The 18,716-nt window shown below is 41.1% G+C and overlaps 1 protein-coding gene across 2 annotated transcripts in view; it reads left to right on the forward strand.

Annotated features, from left to right (window-relative positions):
- Positions 1 to 2,026: 2,026 nt before the first annotated feature.
- The window catches only part of ITGA9 (integrin subunit alpha 9), a 505,378-nt gene continuing 488,688 nt past the window's right edge, over positions 2,027 to 18,716 (forward strand). For both annotated transcript variants that reach the window (XM_075586544.1, XM_075586545.1), the window contains exon 1: positions 2,027 to 2,428. In XM_075586544.1, the coding sequence (XP_075442659.1) occupies positions 2,247 to 2,428 (182 nt within the window). In that variant the 5' untranslated portion in view covers positions 2,027 to 2,246. The remainder of the gene's footprint in view (positions 2,429 to 18,716) is intronic.

Below are 18,716 nucleotides of genomic sequence, written 5' to 3' on the forward strand. Positions count from 1 at the left end.
TGGGATAGGTTTCATCCACACACTCAATAAGTTATGGTGTGTAAAAAATTGACAAAAATTCTCCAACATACAGCATACTCCAAATAAAAATATCACTTTTGAGCACATTCAGATGTCTCAGACATTACACTGCAGCCAGGGATTCTGGGAAATGAAATGCAAATGAGCACACAGTTTATTTAATCAATACATGACAGCAGAACTTTGAAAAAAGGTTGGTGTGTAAGTTAGGTGACTTAAGTTACTTTTTGTGTTCAGGTGAAGGGACTCAAATGTGTGTAATTTGTGTAACCATACAAAGTCCCTGTTCAGAATTATACTATACGGAATGTGGAATGTGTATAGCATAATTTATTTATTTACTGTATGTCATGAATAATATTATTCTGAATTAGGAGTCAGTAGGACTGAATATGTATTGAGTCCTGTCCCCAAATAGTGGGAAGCAGGGGGACTCTGGAACTTAACCGCATTGATTTCAGTTCCGGGAACCCTCTGCTCCCCCGAGATACCTACAGGAAAATGTGCCTGGAGTCTCTCCTGCAGGTTTATGGTCCTGAGTCACACGGGTCAATAGGAAGCTGCACGGGATGACATTGTGGCTTCCTATTGGTCCGCGGGACATTGAAACCACCATATTTAGTGTTCAGCTGGAGCTGCTACTGGGGAGACCTTCCGAGGTAAGTATCTCAGAAAGCAGGGGAGTCCGCAGACTGATATTAACGCAGTTGAACTCTGGAGACCCCCTGCTTCAAAGACATTTTAAAATACAAATATAAAAGAAGTGGTACTGATTCTTTAACGATAAAGTTGTATAAATTGCATAACTTTCCCAACAAGTTTAAAACAAAGAAAAACATTTTGTGTTACAAAGTGGTGACAAGCTCAGGGAAGCAGTTACAGCAAAAAGTGTGATCGTCTGTAGCACATTTATTAAAGAAAAGGAATACTATTGAAATAAACAAGAGTTTTTCATTTGATAAATCTGGTGTATTATTTTTGCACCAATTTTGCCCAAGTTTTGCAGTTGGGAGACTGATAAAAAGACACCCAAATTACAAACCTAAAAAGAAAGAACTGCAGCTGCAAAAAAATATATAATAAAAAAAATAAGATTAATTTAATTTGCACATCTAGTACAATATTTTGAAACCTGAGCTGACCAGGGTTGTTTATTATATAGAATAGTTATGCTCTTGAGGCGGAAAGGGAATAAGTAGTAGTGGTAGTTCATAGCTATCTATCATCTATTATCTTCTGTCGATCTATCAGCCTCTCTAGCTAAATATGTCTGTTCGCTTCATCAACTACCAATCATTGATATCTATTTATTTATCCATCTATCATCTTCTTTCTATTTATCTACAGTAGAGGCAACGTTTATTCTAACATTTGCCGTAAACTAGCCGGGTTACATTCTGGGTATGTGCTGGGTATGTTCTGGGCTAGTTTGAGGCACGTTTAAGGCATTTCTGCATTGACTAACGACCCATAGGATTAACACAGCAGGGATCCCTGGCAGTCCAATTCAGTTTGAATGGGACTGCCAGGGACCCCCGCTGTTAATCTGATAGGCCATTAATCAATGCAGAAATGCTGGGGCTAGTTTAAGGAAAGTTTAAGGCATGTATTCAGAATGTACCTGGGTGTTTCCTGGGTTTTTTGGGGAATTGCCACTGGTTTTTGTTCGAATAAGAGTTGCCTCTACTGTATGTATCTATCCATATGTCTGTCTGCCAGTCTGTCTGTCCATTTATCTATCTATCTATCTATCTATCTATCTATCTATCTATCTATCTATCTATCTATCTATCTATCTATCTATCTATCTATCTATCTATCTATCTATCTATCTATCCATCAATCCATCTTTATCACACTCCACATTCCATTCTAGTTAATTGTCAAACTGCACTTTACCTTACACACACTAGGTGGCGCCTGTGCTCTGACTCCATAACAGTCCCAGCCACTCTGTAGTTGACCGAGAGTTCTTAGAAAATCCACTCCCTCGCTCAAAGGATTGGTCTTGATTTCAGAGTGGAAAGAAAAAAAGAAGTCTCCGCTACACTATTTGGTCAGAGCCCAGGCACAGCTCGCCCTCCTGCCACACCTCTCAGATCTGCACCCTTGGAGACAACCAGATCCGAGTAATTAACATTTCTGGCAACTTTGCAACTGGGGTTAGTAGCTGATTCTTGCAGCAAGAAGTTGAATAAGCCTCAATTTTTTGGATCTGTCACAGGATGGCTGGAAGATCTCTGTGCAGAGCAGAAAGGAGTCACTTTAAACTCCTGATAGCTGTGGTTTCAGTGACTTTGGTGTACTCCTACAACATTGATCTGGATCACCCTACAGTGTTTCAGGGACCTAAGGGCTCTTTCTTTGGATACTCTGTATTGGAGCATTACCATGATGATACAAGATGGTAAGTTACATTAAAAAAAAAAAGATCCTAGACTTAACTTTCGATAGAAGTTACTTTGCTTACTCCATCCATCCCAGAAGGAAGCTTTTCCTATTCCCAATCCGTGCCAAGAGTCACAGGAGGGATTCTATCCAACTACACTTTTTTCCATTCTCTTCTTCTTTGAACCATGAAACTGCACAGTGAGACTTCTGTAACTCACTCCGTGTTGCTAATTGCTGATGAATTTCAGTATATGTGCACTTATCCATTTCTCAGCAACATTTGCTTGTTTGTGTCTGAAATTATGCATTGTGTGTATTATGCAACAGATTCTGTCTTCACTGCTTAAATATTTAGTGGAAAATGTTTCTTATTGATATGCATACAAAGTAATGTGACTTTATGCATGTGTATGTATGCACGCATGCATATATGTGTGTGTGTGCATTTATCCATATGCATACACAGATATAGCAAAGGTCTGACATGTTATGATTGGATATTCTGCATTATCACTGCTTTTGAATCCTATGGAAACTCTTTGATATTCTGTGCTAAAGCAAGATATTCTCTAACTGTGTATGTATTACAGTGCTTTCTTTTCTCTTTCCGTGCCCAATAGCAACAGATTGTGGTATGGGTAAAGACTAGTTAGTGTGTATTAGAAAACGTTCCTTAGGCATCTCTTCCTCATCCTATTCGATCTCCTGTCTTGCTTACAAGGCATTGTCACTGGTATAGACACTGGGAGTTTTATAAACTCTGAGCTTCTTATTCGTAGGTTTCTCTCTCTATTTATACTGGGATTGTTTTTCTTTTTACAGTGAGTGCAATTTATTAGGCATTGGTGTGTGTGGGGAATATCTTTCATCACAAGGAAGCACTTATTGCAGAATTGAAGGGGGGTAGATTCACAGAGCTCTGATACTACCGGGCATCACACTGTAATCCTGCGTTAATTGCCATCCAACTCAATGGAAGTTAACACGGGATCGCGCTGCGTTACCTGATCTCAGAGCTGGGTGAATGCTGTAGAAGGCAAAAAGATGTTGACCAAGGTCACACAAGTCCCTTCTTAGCACGCACGCATGGTGCAACAATAATGAGTAGTAGGGAGGATATAGAAATCCTTAGAGGAGCCTAACTGATGCCAGTCACCCACAAAAGGCAGGGCTAAAATGAAAATAATAAATGTTTATTAGGATATCAATACGCCGACACAAGTGAAAAGTATGCAAAAGTGAATTAAAACTTAGAATAAAATATTCCCCAAGCTGGGAGGTGCTAGTGCGGTTAGTGATAGTGCTGGCTAGTAATGACAGGGTTAAATGCACAGCGAACCAAACGCTCGTCACACTCTAATGTAGCCGTCCATAAATCACTATAAAGTAACTGGATGGTAAATGGTGTCATACAATAAAGTTGCAAAATGTATCACGCCATAATTGGGTCAGTAATGATAGGACAAATAGGCAATAGTAAGCACTGTATGTATAACATCCATATAAATCACACCATCAACCACAGACAGCAGCTCAGTGTAATGTGTAACACACTAAAGTAGCAGGCTGAGTACACAATAATACAACTTTGTTGCAAATAGTACCAAGGGATCACAGAAAGGCTATGAGTAGCCGTGAATAATACAAACATATCTGCTGCCTTTGCTGCTTTGAGGATGTGGACGCTACAACCGCTGACTAACACCAGACCTCATGCGGACGCCACCGACGTGACGTCACAGCACCCGATGATCGTTTCGTGTCGTGAGACACTTCTTCAGGGGGGAGGGGCTACACACTCAAGTGTCCATGCACCTAATATACCCTCTAGTGAGAGGGAGGAGCAAACAGTAAGGGCTGATCTCTGGTGTTGCCTGTCTGTAATTAACAGACACGGCTTGTTGCTCTGTGCTGTATCCACCCACAAATGGGGTGAATGCTGGCCAGAAACCTTTAACAGGAATATCAGAGGCTCTCTAACTTTTATAATTAGCAGAAATAAAATCTGTACTATAATATGTAAAATAAATAACATTATAAAGGGCATTTATGTTGTACCAAACTATTTCCATCAATCTTTGTATAAATTCTTAATGTTTCATAATATAAAGTATGAATGTACATACAGCGACATACTGTACATCTTTTATTGATAAATACCTATTTTCTACAGCACAACAAATTGTAGTGGTTTGTAACTACTAAATAAAAAGTTCTCACCTTGATGCTTAATTTGACTCTCTTATACTTCTAACTTCCATACATCTTGCAAACTCTATGACGAAGCAACCACTCCCAGGACTAAAGTAATCAAAGACAGTGGCATGTTTAATAGGTTAGAGTACCGATCCCCACAGGAGCCTGTATGAGTTTGACTCATATAATGTTAATATCTTGCTCCATTAACACGTGGTGCTCTTTTTAAGCAAAAAAACAGAAAAAACATTTTTTTTTGTTAGAAATTAATGATGTTGTTATCTCTACGATCAGAGGTTACCATGGGATTTGGGGAGGGTTCCATTTTAATCTCCCGGGCACTTAACATTTTAAACAACTATGTCTCCTGAATTGAGCATCAGATTTAAAAATAAAAACTGCATTGGTAAGGGCAAGAAGAGAAGTCTTAAAGAACACAAAAAAAAATAACATGCCAAAAAATGGCAATCCTGGTGTATGAAACTTTCCAAGATAGCCACTCATAAGTCGTTTAAAAAGAAAAAAAGACCTTCTCCCCTTTAATCCCCCGGGTGCTTTATTTTAGGTAGTTTACAGCTCTGGAAAGGTGGATTACCCGATTCTCACATTTCCTGCTCACTGCTCTGCGGAGTGGCCCATATTCATTACAGGGTGCTAAGCTTTAGCACACCCCATCTTCTATTTAAATGAATAAGAGTTAAAGCAGCAAAACATGTAACACTGCGCACATTTTGTAAAAAAAAATATTTAATTACAGGTTTGAGGCAGGGCTAAACTGTGCTAATTTAAGCTCCGGGACGCCCTGCTTCCAGAGATACTTACCTCTGTAGGTGCTGCCGGTAACTCTGTGCAGTTTAAATGTTCAGGTTACGCAGGCCAATAGGAAGCTGCAAGGGATGATGTCACAACTTCCTGTTGGCCCTTGTAGCATGGGATATTTAAACGCCGCCATTTTGTTAGGCACACTGGCTGCAGATACCGGCACCCCATACAGAGGTAAGTATCTCTGGAAGCAGGGATCCCCAGAGCTGAAATTAACACAGTTAAGCCGCGAAGACCCCGTGCTTCAAACGTGTAATAAAAAAAGAAACAAAATGAAAATGCTCAGTGCTACATGTATTGTTGCTTTAAGACCTGCTACACCTTAGCATCCTTTAGTGACTATGACCATTTTCCCTCCAGATTAATCAAGCTCCTTTATGGGCGAACGCACCCGAAGGAGCGTGTACTCCTATTGACTTGCATGGGAGCTAAGTTCATTCGGGTGTGTTTACCGGTAACCGAGGTTATTGTATCACCACTTGGAGAGCAAAAAAGATGCATTATCTATTGCAGTTTCTTAACAGTAATCAGTGGGTGACACTATGGGACACAGAGTACCATTGCATTTTGTTTCCACACCCAGAATACCGCTCCTTTTTTCTTTACAGACTTACAATATACATATATACATATACATATACATATACAGATACATACTAGTGATGTACCGGGTACCCGGAAACTATCTGGTACCCAGCATTCACAGCCCTATATACAGTACTAAGGTACAGTACTAAGGGGCTTGAACCCGGTGCCGGGCAATGTCCATTCTGCTCTGCTCCCTCAGTCCTCCTCTTGGAGAACGGCAGGAACAGAGCAGCAGAAAACATACCTGCAGCTGGTGGCGGAGGGTGATGAGGGCCATGACGTAGGGTGAGAGACCACAGCGACATCCTGGTGGCGGTGGGAGCAGCGGCAAACATGCTTCAGGCGGTGGCATCATTCAGCCATTGGGAGCAGCAGAAGACGTCCCTCACAGCCGGTGCCTGTGGGAGCACGGGAACATGTGGCAGGAGCGTTACTATTGGACAGCCAGGGAGGAGCGCTCCTCTCCGGCTGTCCAATAGTAACGCTCCTGCTCCGGTCACATGTTCCCCTGCTCCCATAGGCACCGACTGTGAAGGACGTCTTCTGCTGCTCCCAATGGCTAGAGAATGATGCCACCGCCTGAAGGATGTCTGCCGCTGCTCCCACCACCACTAGGATGTCGCTGTGGTCTTCCTCACCCTCCGCCACAGTCTTTCTCACCCTTCGCCGCCGTCTGCAGGTAAGTGAAAACAACCTGGCAGGGTACCCGGATACCCGGACCGGCAAATTTCTATTTTTTCCCTATGTACCCGGTACCCGCCACTTTTCAGGACCCGGTACAACACTAATATATACATACATATATATATACACACAAGAAGAGAGGAGAAAGAACCCACCTAATAAGCACTCATAGTACCAAAAAATAAAAAAATATTTATTACCCAAAAATAAAGAACACGTTAAAACCAACATCCTCTCAATAACACAATAGACCTCTAATATAAATTAGCACTAAACAGCAAGACGACTCCTCCTAAGTAACCAACCTCATAGGCTAAATGTGTACCTCATCAAAAATAAGGTCTGTATAAAAATATACATAAGACCTAGGCCTGCCAGTCAAAAAGAGAGAAGATACTAGTGTAATATCTAAATCATGTAATAACACTACTAGCTAGAGATGAAAATACACTGCCTGGGAAGTCCTGCACAAAAATAAAAAAAAATACAAAATAAATAAACATGTGAAAACAATCAAAAACTAACGATACCACAGCAGGTTCAGATAGCATAGTATAATCCTTAAAGTTGGTGAAGTCAGCATCAGGAATTAAAAACAGTTAAAGACCTCTGAAGCAAATCTTGCTGCAGTCACGAAGAACAGAACTGCTGTCTGGAGTAAGATGCGTGTGTGCAGACATGCATCACCAGAGTCAGACAGGACCTAGACAAGACCCGCCCGATGTGCGTTTCGCCATGGCTTCTTCTGGGCGCCCCCAGGGCTGCCAACTTTAAAGATGATGCATGTCTGCACACACGCATCTTACTCCAGACAGCAGTTCTGTTCTTCGTGACTGCAGCAAGATTTGCTTCAGAGGTCTTTAACTGTCTTTAATTCCTGATGCTGACTTCACCAACTTTAAGGATTATACTATGCTATCTGAAACTGCTATGGTATCATTAGTTTTTGATTTGTTCTCACATGTTTATTTATTTATTATTTTTTCCTTTGCGTGCATGGCTCTCCAGGCAGTGTATTTCCATCTCTAGCTGGTAGTATTATTTCAGGATTTAGATATTACACTGGTACCTTCTCTATTTTATGACCGACATGTCTTATGTATATTATTAAACAGACCTTATTTTTGATGCGGTACACATTTAGCAGGTCATGTTGCTTACATACTGTAGGAATCATCTTGCTGTTTAGTGCTAATTTATATTGCAGGTTTTGTCTCCAGAGTATATCGTGTTATTGAGAGGATGTTGGGTTTAATATGTGGTTTTTATTTTTGTGTAATGAATATTTTGTATTTTTTGGTATACCTTGAGTGCTTATTTGGGTGGTTCTTGTTCCTCTCTTCTTGTCATTTTGTCATATCCCCCACAGCACCATCAGAGTAAGTACAATGAATATTTATATTGCAATATTCCTAGTCCAGTATATATTAATTCTCTGATTATTAGGTACCTTAATTATCAGTTTCCTTGTTGGTGTATATATATATATTTATCTGCTATATATATATATATATATTATATATTTATATTTATACATATTTATGCCATTTTGATTTGCTATATATATTATATATATCAAATAAATATATATATATCAAATAAAAATATGACTTGTGAGCACATTCACATGTCTTAGGCAGGTCTGCAACCCTGCCTTTCACCATTATCACCCAGCATACAGTGCTTCCACTGCAGCAAGGGATTCTGGGAATTGACACGCAAATGAGCACACATTAAGTTGGTTGCACTGATGAAACTCATTAAGGTTGAAACATGTCTGTGAATGGTTTCCCTGGCTTTGCATCTGATTCCCATGCTGTGCTTTAAAGTTGTGTTAACAGCGAGCATTAGCTTATATTGGCTCCATGTAACAATGTTTTTTCAGACAAAAGATGACACAGTGTGCTGATTTGCATGTCATTTCCCAGAATCCCTTGCTGCAGTGGAAGCACTGTATGCTGGGTGATAATGGTGAAAGCAGGGTTGCAGACCTGCCTAACACATGTGAATGTGCTCACAAGTGATCTTTTTATTTGCTATATGCAATATGGTGGAGGTTTCTTGTTGCCGTTTTCACCCACCAGAACTTAAAACTTATGTATATATATATATAGGAGTACAAAACAAAATGAATTTCTTAAGTCCAACAAGTTTATTATATTTATAATTTATTTATTATTATTTATAAATTTATAAGCCCCACATATTGGTCCCTTTGGGACTATCATTACCTATAAGATTTAAATGTATTGTCCTTGGTACACAATCCATGAATCTACCCCCTTTTGGGTCATCTCTTATAGCATTAAGCCCTTCATAGGGGTGTGTAACACAGGCATTAAAATTTTCTTCATGAATTTGTCTTTCAAACAAGAAAAGACCACAATAAGCATTCAAGGTTTCATCATTTTTTAATAAACCAACAGAAAAATAAACACAGTGGCTACAACACTGTAATTTCTTTATTACCACCATTCACATACACAATTATACCGAGAAAAAAAACACTTTTTTTTGCTAAGATCTTAGTTTATAAAAACCTTAATATATTCTTCCGTCATGTGCATAAAATATTTTCTACAAATCTGTTATTTTTGACAAATACTACACTATTTAAAGAGGCAATCCAAGTTTGCGATTATTTTTTATTTTATTTTTAACATAGGATTAAAGCGGGGGTCTCCAGAGCTGAACCCCATTCATTTTAGCTCTGGGGACTGCCTACTTTCCGAGATACAGACCTCCAAAGGGTGTGCCGTAGCAGGTCCGCTCAGCTAGCAGGGTTCACGTAACAGAGTTACAAAGCTCCTGAACCCTGTGGGCCTATAGGAAGTTTTGACATCAGGCTCGATTCTGTGTATTTATTAACTTTTTCCAGCTGGCCACAGCTGTTTGGAGGTTAGTGACCCCTCCCCCCCAGGGTTTAAGGTCACCCCTCCCCACTCCAAGTTAGCAGGTCTTTTTCATATTGCTGGGTTTATACAGATCCATTGTGACCATTCTCCCATCTAATATAGCGATAAATGAGAATTTTAATCAGGTAGTGCAAATTTGGTCATGCCTTGATGTGGCTTGCAGGCTTATAATGCTTTGGCCAAAGGGTTTAACTAAATGACCCTTTTCAAGCGATATATAGGTATTTCACTGTGTATTTTTGTCATATTGGATGTAGCTTTGGGCTTCTCTGTCATTTCTTAAAGACCTCAAGACCTCAAGGTTTTTTTGTTTTTTTTAATCCTTCTCCAACCTACTCCTTATCAGAGAGACAGTAAAGATAATGGAAGGGGGAGAGAAGGGGCAGTGCAAACTCTTTTGAAAACACAGTGACATCAGAAAAAAGAGAGTGGAAAAAGGAAATCAAACCCCTCCCATGTCTTAGCTTATCGTGCTTACAAACTAATTAAGAAAAAAAAATATATATATATATATATACTGAAGGTGTCAGATTTGGCTAAAAAAGGCATCAATCATCCAGATCCCTTAAATCAGCAATTCCGCCTAAATAACCCATTTTCTTTTTTACTGCAGGGAAACCGGGGGGATCCTCAGCGTTCAACCGCCCTATTTATCAGTTGAGGGACCTCCCTAGTTTCTGAGATACTTACCAATGAAGTTACCAGTGATACCTCCTGGTTTTTAAAGCAGCGATTCTGCTTTCCTATTTTTATTTTTAATATAGGATTGAAGCAGGGGTCTCTGGAGCACAACTGCATTCATTTCAGCTTCGGGGACCCCCTGATGAGATACTTACCTCTGAAGGGGGTGCCAGTAGCAGCTCCAGCTGGGCTGTGTGTGGCTAACAGATTGGTGGCTTAAATGTGTTGCATCATGTAAGCCAATAAGAAGCCATGACATCTCTTGCTGCCTCCTATTGGTGCATGACCAGGATCTTTAATCCATGGAGCTGAAATTAATGCAATTCAGTTCTGGAGTCTCCCTCCTTTTTTTTTTTAAAACCCCACTTGTTTTGCTGCTTTAAGAGGGATTTAATTTGCTGATGAAGTTGGGTCTTCTTATTTCTCAACTGGGATCCGCAAGGTTTCGCAGCAATTTTATTACACTGGAGGGAGTTTTAAAACGGGAAAACTCAGAAATGCGAGGGTCCCTGGTAGCTAAAAATAGTGCCGTTCTTTCAAAAGTGCCCAGTTGCTTAAATATCTTGGTTTGGGCGTAGCTTTTGACAAGAATATGATATCTATTTAAATAATCTTTGACGGAAGTGTCAAAGTCACAATCTTCCACATTTCCTCTTTCTTCTTGTTCTAGGCTTTTGTATCAACTTGTTATCAACCTGCCGTTTTTGCCTTTTTACTGTGAGGGCCTGAAAGCAGCAGTACACTTTGATCGCCATTTTATTTAGCATTTCTTTACTGTAAGAGATCTCTTCTTGCCCTTTCCAACACTGTTTTTATTTTTACAATCCAATGCCCTGTTCAGGATATATGTGCTTGAAATATTAAGTGGTTAAAATATATATAAAAGGAGGTTAAAATGGAGCTCGCCCGAGAGCCCAGTGTAGTCTAAAGATTACCATGTGTAACAGGTGCTCACCACAAACAGGACAGAACCGTGAGGCTGAGGTGGGGATGTTGGAAACCACCAAACTGCAACCGAGCAACCAATTCTGGTCGTGTAGCCGAGTAAGGGTAGGAGATATCATAGTGGTCGTGGTACTTGCCGTGGTCTAGGATGGGAGAGATCGGATAGTCGTAGTGTGGAGCTGGGGTCCAGGAGTAGAGAAGGTAGAAGTCCAAATATGAGCCGAAGTCAGGGATCAGAGAAGGCGGTGGTCCAGATACAAGCCGAAGTGAAACAGGAGCAAGGAAGGCAAGAGTTAACAAGGCAACAGCAAGGCAACAGTGTGCTTGGGGCAAGCACTTTGTTACATAAACAGAAGTTTATGCTCAGCCAATTTGCAGCAGGGTTGGCTGAACATTTAAGGAACAGGTAGCCAATAGCTGGTTAGTACAAGGCTGCAGGGTGATGAATGAGAACCGCCCCCTCATACATATTCAGTCCACTGATAGGCAGGGGCGGGGAGAAGAGCAGATGAGGAATAATTAGAGAGAGTCAGACTTCTCAGAGCCGTGCGGCGGCTGCGCGTAGCTTGTGTGCGATGCGCATCACCCGTGAGCGTGGTGCGTGCGGCTTGGTAGTGCGGCGTGCGTCATGCATCTTGTCGCGGGCGTGCCACTGAGGCGGAGCCTGGACACAGTGTGTGCGGTGTCCCCCAACCTGGCAGCACGACGTGCGTCACTCGCGTCACAGGGGCGAAGCGGAAGCCCAATCCTCACACCATGGTTACCCCAGAAATGACATATTAAGAAAATCAATACATTTTTTAAACAGAAGGACATGCTCATAAGGCAAAATATCAGTATGATAGAATTGGTTTCCATGAGAATTTTTTTTCTTCAAAAACCGGCGGCTGTGCCCCCTCCCCCAGTTTTTGCAGCTATGTTAAAAACATCCCTCTAATGTATTTATTGGTTTTGTAACAGAGAGGAGCAGTTCTTTAATTTGTTTGCTTTATTATTGGGTGTAATAAACATACACTAACCCCCACTGGCTCAGAATCCACTCTACATATAAAAACGTAGCCCTTTAGACTTGTTACTGTCATTTTTCACATTGACTCAGATAGCTAAGCTGTGATCGAGATACAGATGTAGCAGACATTATTGCTCCCATTAACGAAATGAATTGTGCACATGTCAGGAATAGCCCTGATATAGTTTCCTAAATCTCCCTATCTCCAGCTACTTTGTCTGTCCACCGGGTGTGCTGCTGTTTCTGCCTGATCTGGGTTTCCTCTGTCTCCTCTTGGTGTTCCTGTCCTCCTTCTCTGTCTGTCTTTATAGTTTCCTATATGTCCTGGCCTTTGTTTTGTGATCCTGACACCTTCTGATTCTGCTCTGATCTGACCTGTTCCCAGTAATCCTGATTACATATTAAACTAAAGGCCCTTGCTTATGATCTGGCTTGACCCATTTGTTTCCTGCTCCCTGATTCCTGGTCTCAGTTCCTGCTCCCTGGTCTCAGTTTGTGCCTTCCTGCTGCTGACCCCAGCCTGGACCCTGACGATCCTTGCCTGCCGCCTGCAACCGAACCCTAACTGTGACCCCACGATCCTTGTCTGCTGCCTGCCTCTGACCTCTCTCTGTGACCCCGACCACGCCATCGGCCACCTGCCTCTGACCTCTGCCTGTGACCCCCGACCATGCTATGTGCCATCTGCCTGCGATCCTGACGAGTCTTGCCTGCTCCCCGCTGTTTCAGCAGCCGAGATCCTACACACTCCTGGAGTCTCCCCCGTGACAGCACAAAAGTAGCACGATGTTAGCTGCAAAATTTAAACCAGCTGCATTGAAACAAAGATTATTGAAATCGTTTTTTTTTTAAGCAATGTGACATGTTACTGGGAGCCATAAGGTCTGCAACATCTGTAGCACACCATTAACTGCCATTTAGGTCAACGCCGGATCGAGGTGCGATATCCCGTATTGTCCAGTTAATGCCGGATCGAGGTGCGATATCCCATATTGTCCAGTTAATGCCGGATCGAGGTGCGATATCCCGTATTGTCCAGTTAACGCCGGATCGAGGTGCGATATCCCGTATTGTCCAGTTAATGCCGGATCGAGGTGCAATATCCCGTATTGTCCAGTTAACGCCGGATCGAGGTGCGATATCCCGTATTGTCCAGTTAATGCCGGATCGAGGTGCGATATCCCGTATTGTCCAGTTAATGCCGGATCGAGGTGCGATATCCCGTATTGTCCAGTTAACGCCGGATCGAGGTGCGATATCCCGTATTGTCCAGTTAATGCCGGATCGAGGTGCGATATCCCGTATTGTCCAGTTAATGCCGGATCGAGGTGCGATATCCCGTATTGTCCAGTTAACGCCGGATCGAGGTGCGATATCCCGTATTGTCCAGTTAATGCCGGATCGAGGTGCAATATCCCGTATTGTCCAGTTAACGCCGGATCGAGGTGCGATATCCCGTATTGTCCAGTTAACGCCGGATCGAGGTGCGATATCCCGTATTGTCCAGTTAACGCCGGATCGAGGTGCGATATCCCGTATTGTCCAGTTAACGCCGGATCGAGGTGCGATATTCCGTATTGTCCAGTTAACGCCGGATCGAGGTGCGATATCCCGTATTGTCCAGTTAACGCCGGATCGAGGTGCGATATCCCGTATTGTCCAGTTAACGCCGGATCGAGATGCGATATCCCGTATTGTCCAGTTAATGCCGGATCGAGGTGTGATATCCCGTATTGTCCAGTTAACGCCGGATCGAGGTGTGATATCCCGTATTGTCCAGTTAACGCCGGATCGAGGTGTGATATCCCGTAATGTCCAGTTAACGCCAGATCGAGATGCGATATCCCGTATTGTCCAGTTAACGCCGGATCGAGGTGCGATATCCCGTATTGTCCAGTTAACGCCGGATCGAGGTGCGATATCCCGTATTGTCCAGTTAACGCCGGATCGAGGTGCGATATCCCGTATTGTTGCTTAGTGTATCTAGGCCTTTGTCCTAAGTGAAACCGCTCCCTAATTCCATTCATTTGTGGACCTTCCTTCCTATCATTGTTTACCAAGCATACACTCTCATCATATTACAACTAACTGAACTAAGGAAGTGGGTCATTTCACTCAGCAATAAGGGACTCAAATAATGATGTTGAACAGAATAACTTTTCCTCAATGGGGCCATCAAAAGAGTATTCTGTATACAATGTGAACAAAGTCTAATATATTAATTACAAATTATATATTATATCTAACCGGCTGAAACTCTTTATTTGGCTGTGGGCAAATGGGAATCCCATGGGGATAGGGTTGCCAGGTATCCAGTATTGAACCGAACTGTCCTATATTTGGATAATGTCGAATTAAAAATTAGAGGTAATACTGGACATGTATTACCTCTCTGGACATAGTCACCTGACCGGCTTGGGGGGGCGTTGAATTTCCCAGAGCAGGGCTGTTGCTAGAGGGCTGGGCAGCTTCATCCATCCTGATTGGCTGCATTACCCAGCAGCAGCCAATCAGGAGGTGTCAGGAACCTGGGATGGGGGGAGGGGGGCAAGGAAAGGAGGAAACAGCATGAAGCAATGAGAAAGGTACAGTACATGTCTCGAATGTGTCACACCTTTCACCATTGTGTCCAGTATTTTTTGAGAAGCCATCTGGCAACTCTACATGAGGTAACAGGGAGCACAGCCTGACACACTCCCCAGTGTCACAAGTCATGCCCCCGACATCACTGGGCATACACTTCTGATGCAGAGGATACATTTAATTACGCACAATATTATTGAGATCAGGGTATTTTGTATAAGACGTATATAAACTATTTCTGATCACTAATTATTGGGTACTGCTAGCTACTTGCATTTGTTGATCAGTGGCCAAAAATAGTGCACACAAAATACTTATAGATGCAGCAGACTTCATTGTTCATCTTTGGTTCATTATATTCTGCACCAACACTGCCATTAAATGCTATGGAAACTGTGATTATCTGGGCTACTTACTGTATAACAGGATATTTTGTGTTTTCTGAAGGAACAATGAAACCTGGTATATGTTTACCTCTCCTTCCCACAATATGGCTATTGTCATATTATTCTGTGCACAACCTAATTTACTCTGACAGTGATTATGCAGTGCTGGCATTTATTTCTTTATTCTGTATTTCTCCCGGCATATGGGCAATGATTCCCGGATCCCAGAGTTTTTAACACAGTATTTTACACTGTTACATTTTTGTTGCAAAGAACTGCATATTAAAAATATAATAATAACAATGAATAAATATGATTATATGTTTTGGCTCGGCATGTAAGCAGTGATTCCCAGTCTTCATGGAGGTTGAGCTCACGCCCACCAGATGTTTTGTAAAGACACTAACTTGGACCAAACAATGACTTCTTGGGGTGGGAATCCTGGTGGGGGTGTTGTACTTTCTGCCTAAAGGTCTCGTTGTCAGAATATGAATTACACAATTCATGGATATCTAACTTTAAAGAGGCAGGCCATCCTACGACCCAATTGGAGTCATGGCATGTGTGTGATAGTACTTGGAGGTTTTAATTTGCAACATTTTAATTTGCAGAACTGGAGTACCACTACTGTTTTAATTGGCAAACCTATGGTTCCACTTTCTATTTGAAGAAAAAATGATTTATTTTAGGAAACCTTTCATTTTCTGCTTTCTAAGCATAAATACTGTACAAATCTGTATCAAATATGGTTAAAGTATATTTTTTACTCTGTGTTAAATAAAGGTAGATTTTTTTTCAAGTCAGACAGTACTGTATAAGTACTTTTTACTTTGCCCACTGACTAATGGTAGTGATATGTTTAGTGGGTTAAGTATACCTCATTGGAGATTTTGTTTCCAAATAAAAACATACCAGTATGTATTAAACCAGTTTTTAATCATATTTTAATTGTAGCCAAATGCAGTGGTTTTTAACATGTATTTTTTATTTTTATCTGATCTTTTCCAGGATCAGACTTTTTTGGGGTACCTTGCATCTTCAGGCAAATCACCAATTGTCAGTATTTTCGTTGTTCTTTTGAGTAAAGTACTTACAATGATTAATAAACAAACAGCTAAAAGTGAAGGTCAGCAAGTGAAAATAAAAGTATATTCAGTTTTCACAGGATACACATTAAAAATAAAATTGTATATATATATATATAAAATTAAAAACAAATCAACAAGTTGTTTTATTCACTAAAGGGTGCTAAGATGTAGGCATGTAGCACATCTTAACCGCCATACATTTGAATAGGAAATCCTTAATGCATATAAGCCAAAGTTTTTGTGCCTGCTACCACATCACTAGGTCTGCAACTACAGTGTCCCAATGTCGTAGTAGCTACGCCGTGAGCTTTTTGCTAGTTTCCTAGGGGAGATTGCGTTCCACACTGAGTGAACTTGCCAGACTCCTCCCCCTTACGTTCATGTCATCAGTGACATCGTGATCATGTGATCACTCCTGAGGAGCACGATCGCAATGTGCTGGAGGGACTGTGGTGAGACTGCTGCTTTAAAAGACATGCCAATGCTGATTTTCCTTTGAGCCTCACGTCAGACAATAATGGAGTCTCACTGATAAAAATCAGTACTTTTTAAAATTAAAATGCCGTTTTTTGATCCTCAGTGGACGTCTCCTACAAAATGCTTCTGTCCCAAAGCAGCACATATCAGGGGGTTTTACACTGCTCACAGCTGTGAAGCTTTGAATACGGAAGTCTCCTTGTCAATAGAAATCAACAGTACATGACAGTATCACTTATTTACCAGATAGGGATCAATTGCTCAGCTGTAGGCCTTGTAACTGAAGCACAGTGTGATATAAATAAATGTATTCAGGCCCAGTGCCAGAACAGAACATGGATTTCTTTAGCACCCTTTGATTTACTTGTACTTGTATATGTGCCGCTCTTTGTCTGATGACACTGTGTTCCTTCATTGCTGCACTGGTCTCCATAAATGTGCTTTAGCATTTGAATGACCTCTTTCAAACTGACGCATCCAGGATTTTCTTTCCGGATAATATCAAGAATACGTTATTTTGACCTTGTTTCAAAGTTGACCTTTTTTTTAATTCTTTCTTCCCTTTTTAAAATGTGAAATGAAAGCAGTAGGCCATGGTGAGAGATGTCAATGCAGAACGTAAGCAAATCATAACGATACTTAATTCTACCAAGTACTATTGAGTATCATTTTTTTCTGCTGAATTACACTTTCACATTTGAATGATATAGGTGAGGAGAAAAGATTTCACTGAAAATAGTAGTAGGTGCATGAAGCAGGCTTCCAGTAGAAGAGGTGGGTGCCAACATGTGTTAATCCTGCTTGAAAGAACTGCAGCAGTAAATTGTAGCAGGCTGGGGTCCAAATTGAATGTGCTATGACACTTCCTTCTTTTAATTGGGCTCAGGACACTATTTCTTTTAATAGCACTTCAGTCTATATCAAGCATTCACTAGTCAATTGTTGGTGTTGTACAATAAGTAATGACATCACCTACATTAAGACACTTTCAGTTTACGTCATTTTTCATATTTGTCCAGAATTCTTCGTTAAAAAAATCAGCCTATGCGATAATCTCAAAGTTAAGACATAGACATATAGCTTGCTGACTGTCTATTTATAAAAGGCACAGTTGTACTGTATATAGGGTTCTGAATGCAGTGTTCAGGCCAGGATAAGAAGTGTAGGGCTTGACTAAGGACCTTATTCAAGTCAATGGAAGGTGCAATCACACCTTATTGAATAAGGCCCCAAGGTAGTGACCATTGGACACTATAGCACGGACACTTCCCTTGACTTGGATAGGCGTTTCCATGTGGTCTACCTTAATCGGAACTATTTGCCTTTGCTGAATAACCCCCTTAGAGAGAATGCATGACACTATAGAAAAAGAGTGGTGGAATAGAACACAAGCAAGTACAAAAAGAGATTGGGGACAAAGTGGAAGAAAGCGAGGGCGTTAGAGGCAGCAGGAAACTGCTTCAGGACAAGTGTCAGACTGGGTTCATAATAAAACAATAGGAAATTTAAGAACATAAGCTCTTTTCCTTCTGCCCAGTCCTAGTGGTTAGCCTATTTTTCCAAGCGCAGTACCTGGGGGTTTGGGGCTACACACTTTTTATTTTTTTTATTTGATTTTCTTCAACAACATATCAGTATTCACCTGTATGCATTGGCAGATACAAACATAGACTGTGCAATAAGATACAGTATTACCACAGCATATCACAGTGGGACTTTTCATAGTCAACCGAAAAAAAAAGGACTGTACTGCTCAAAAATACATAAATAAATGTAACCAACACCTAAACCCTACAATTAAGGGGTTTCACCCAAGATGACAAAACCTCGAGAATCCTCAATAAACACAGAAAAGAACAATACAATAGAAAGGTAGAGAAACCTCCACAAAAATGGGGTGTATACAAAAAAATCCTGTGAAAATTAATTG

The sequence above is a fragment of the Ascaphus truei genome, chromosome 2, assembly GCF_040206685.1.
Source record: "Ascaphus truei isolate aAscTru1 chromosome 2, aAscTru1.hap1, whole genome shotgun sequence".
Lineage (NCBI taxonomy): Eukaryota > Metazoa > Chordata > Amphibia > Anura > Ascaphidae > Ascaphus > Ascaphus truei.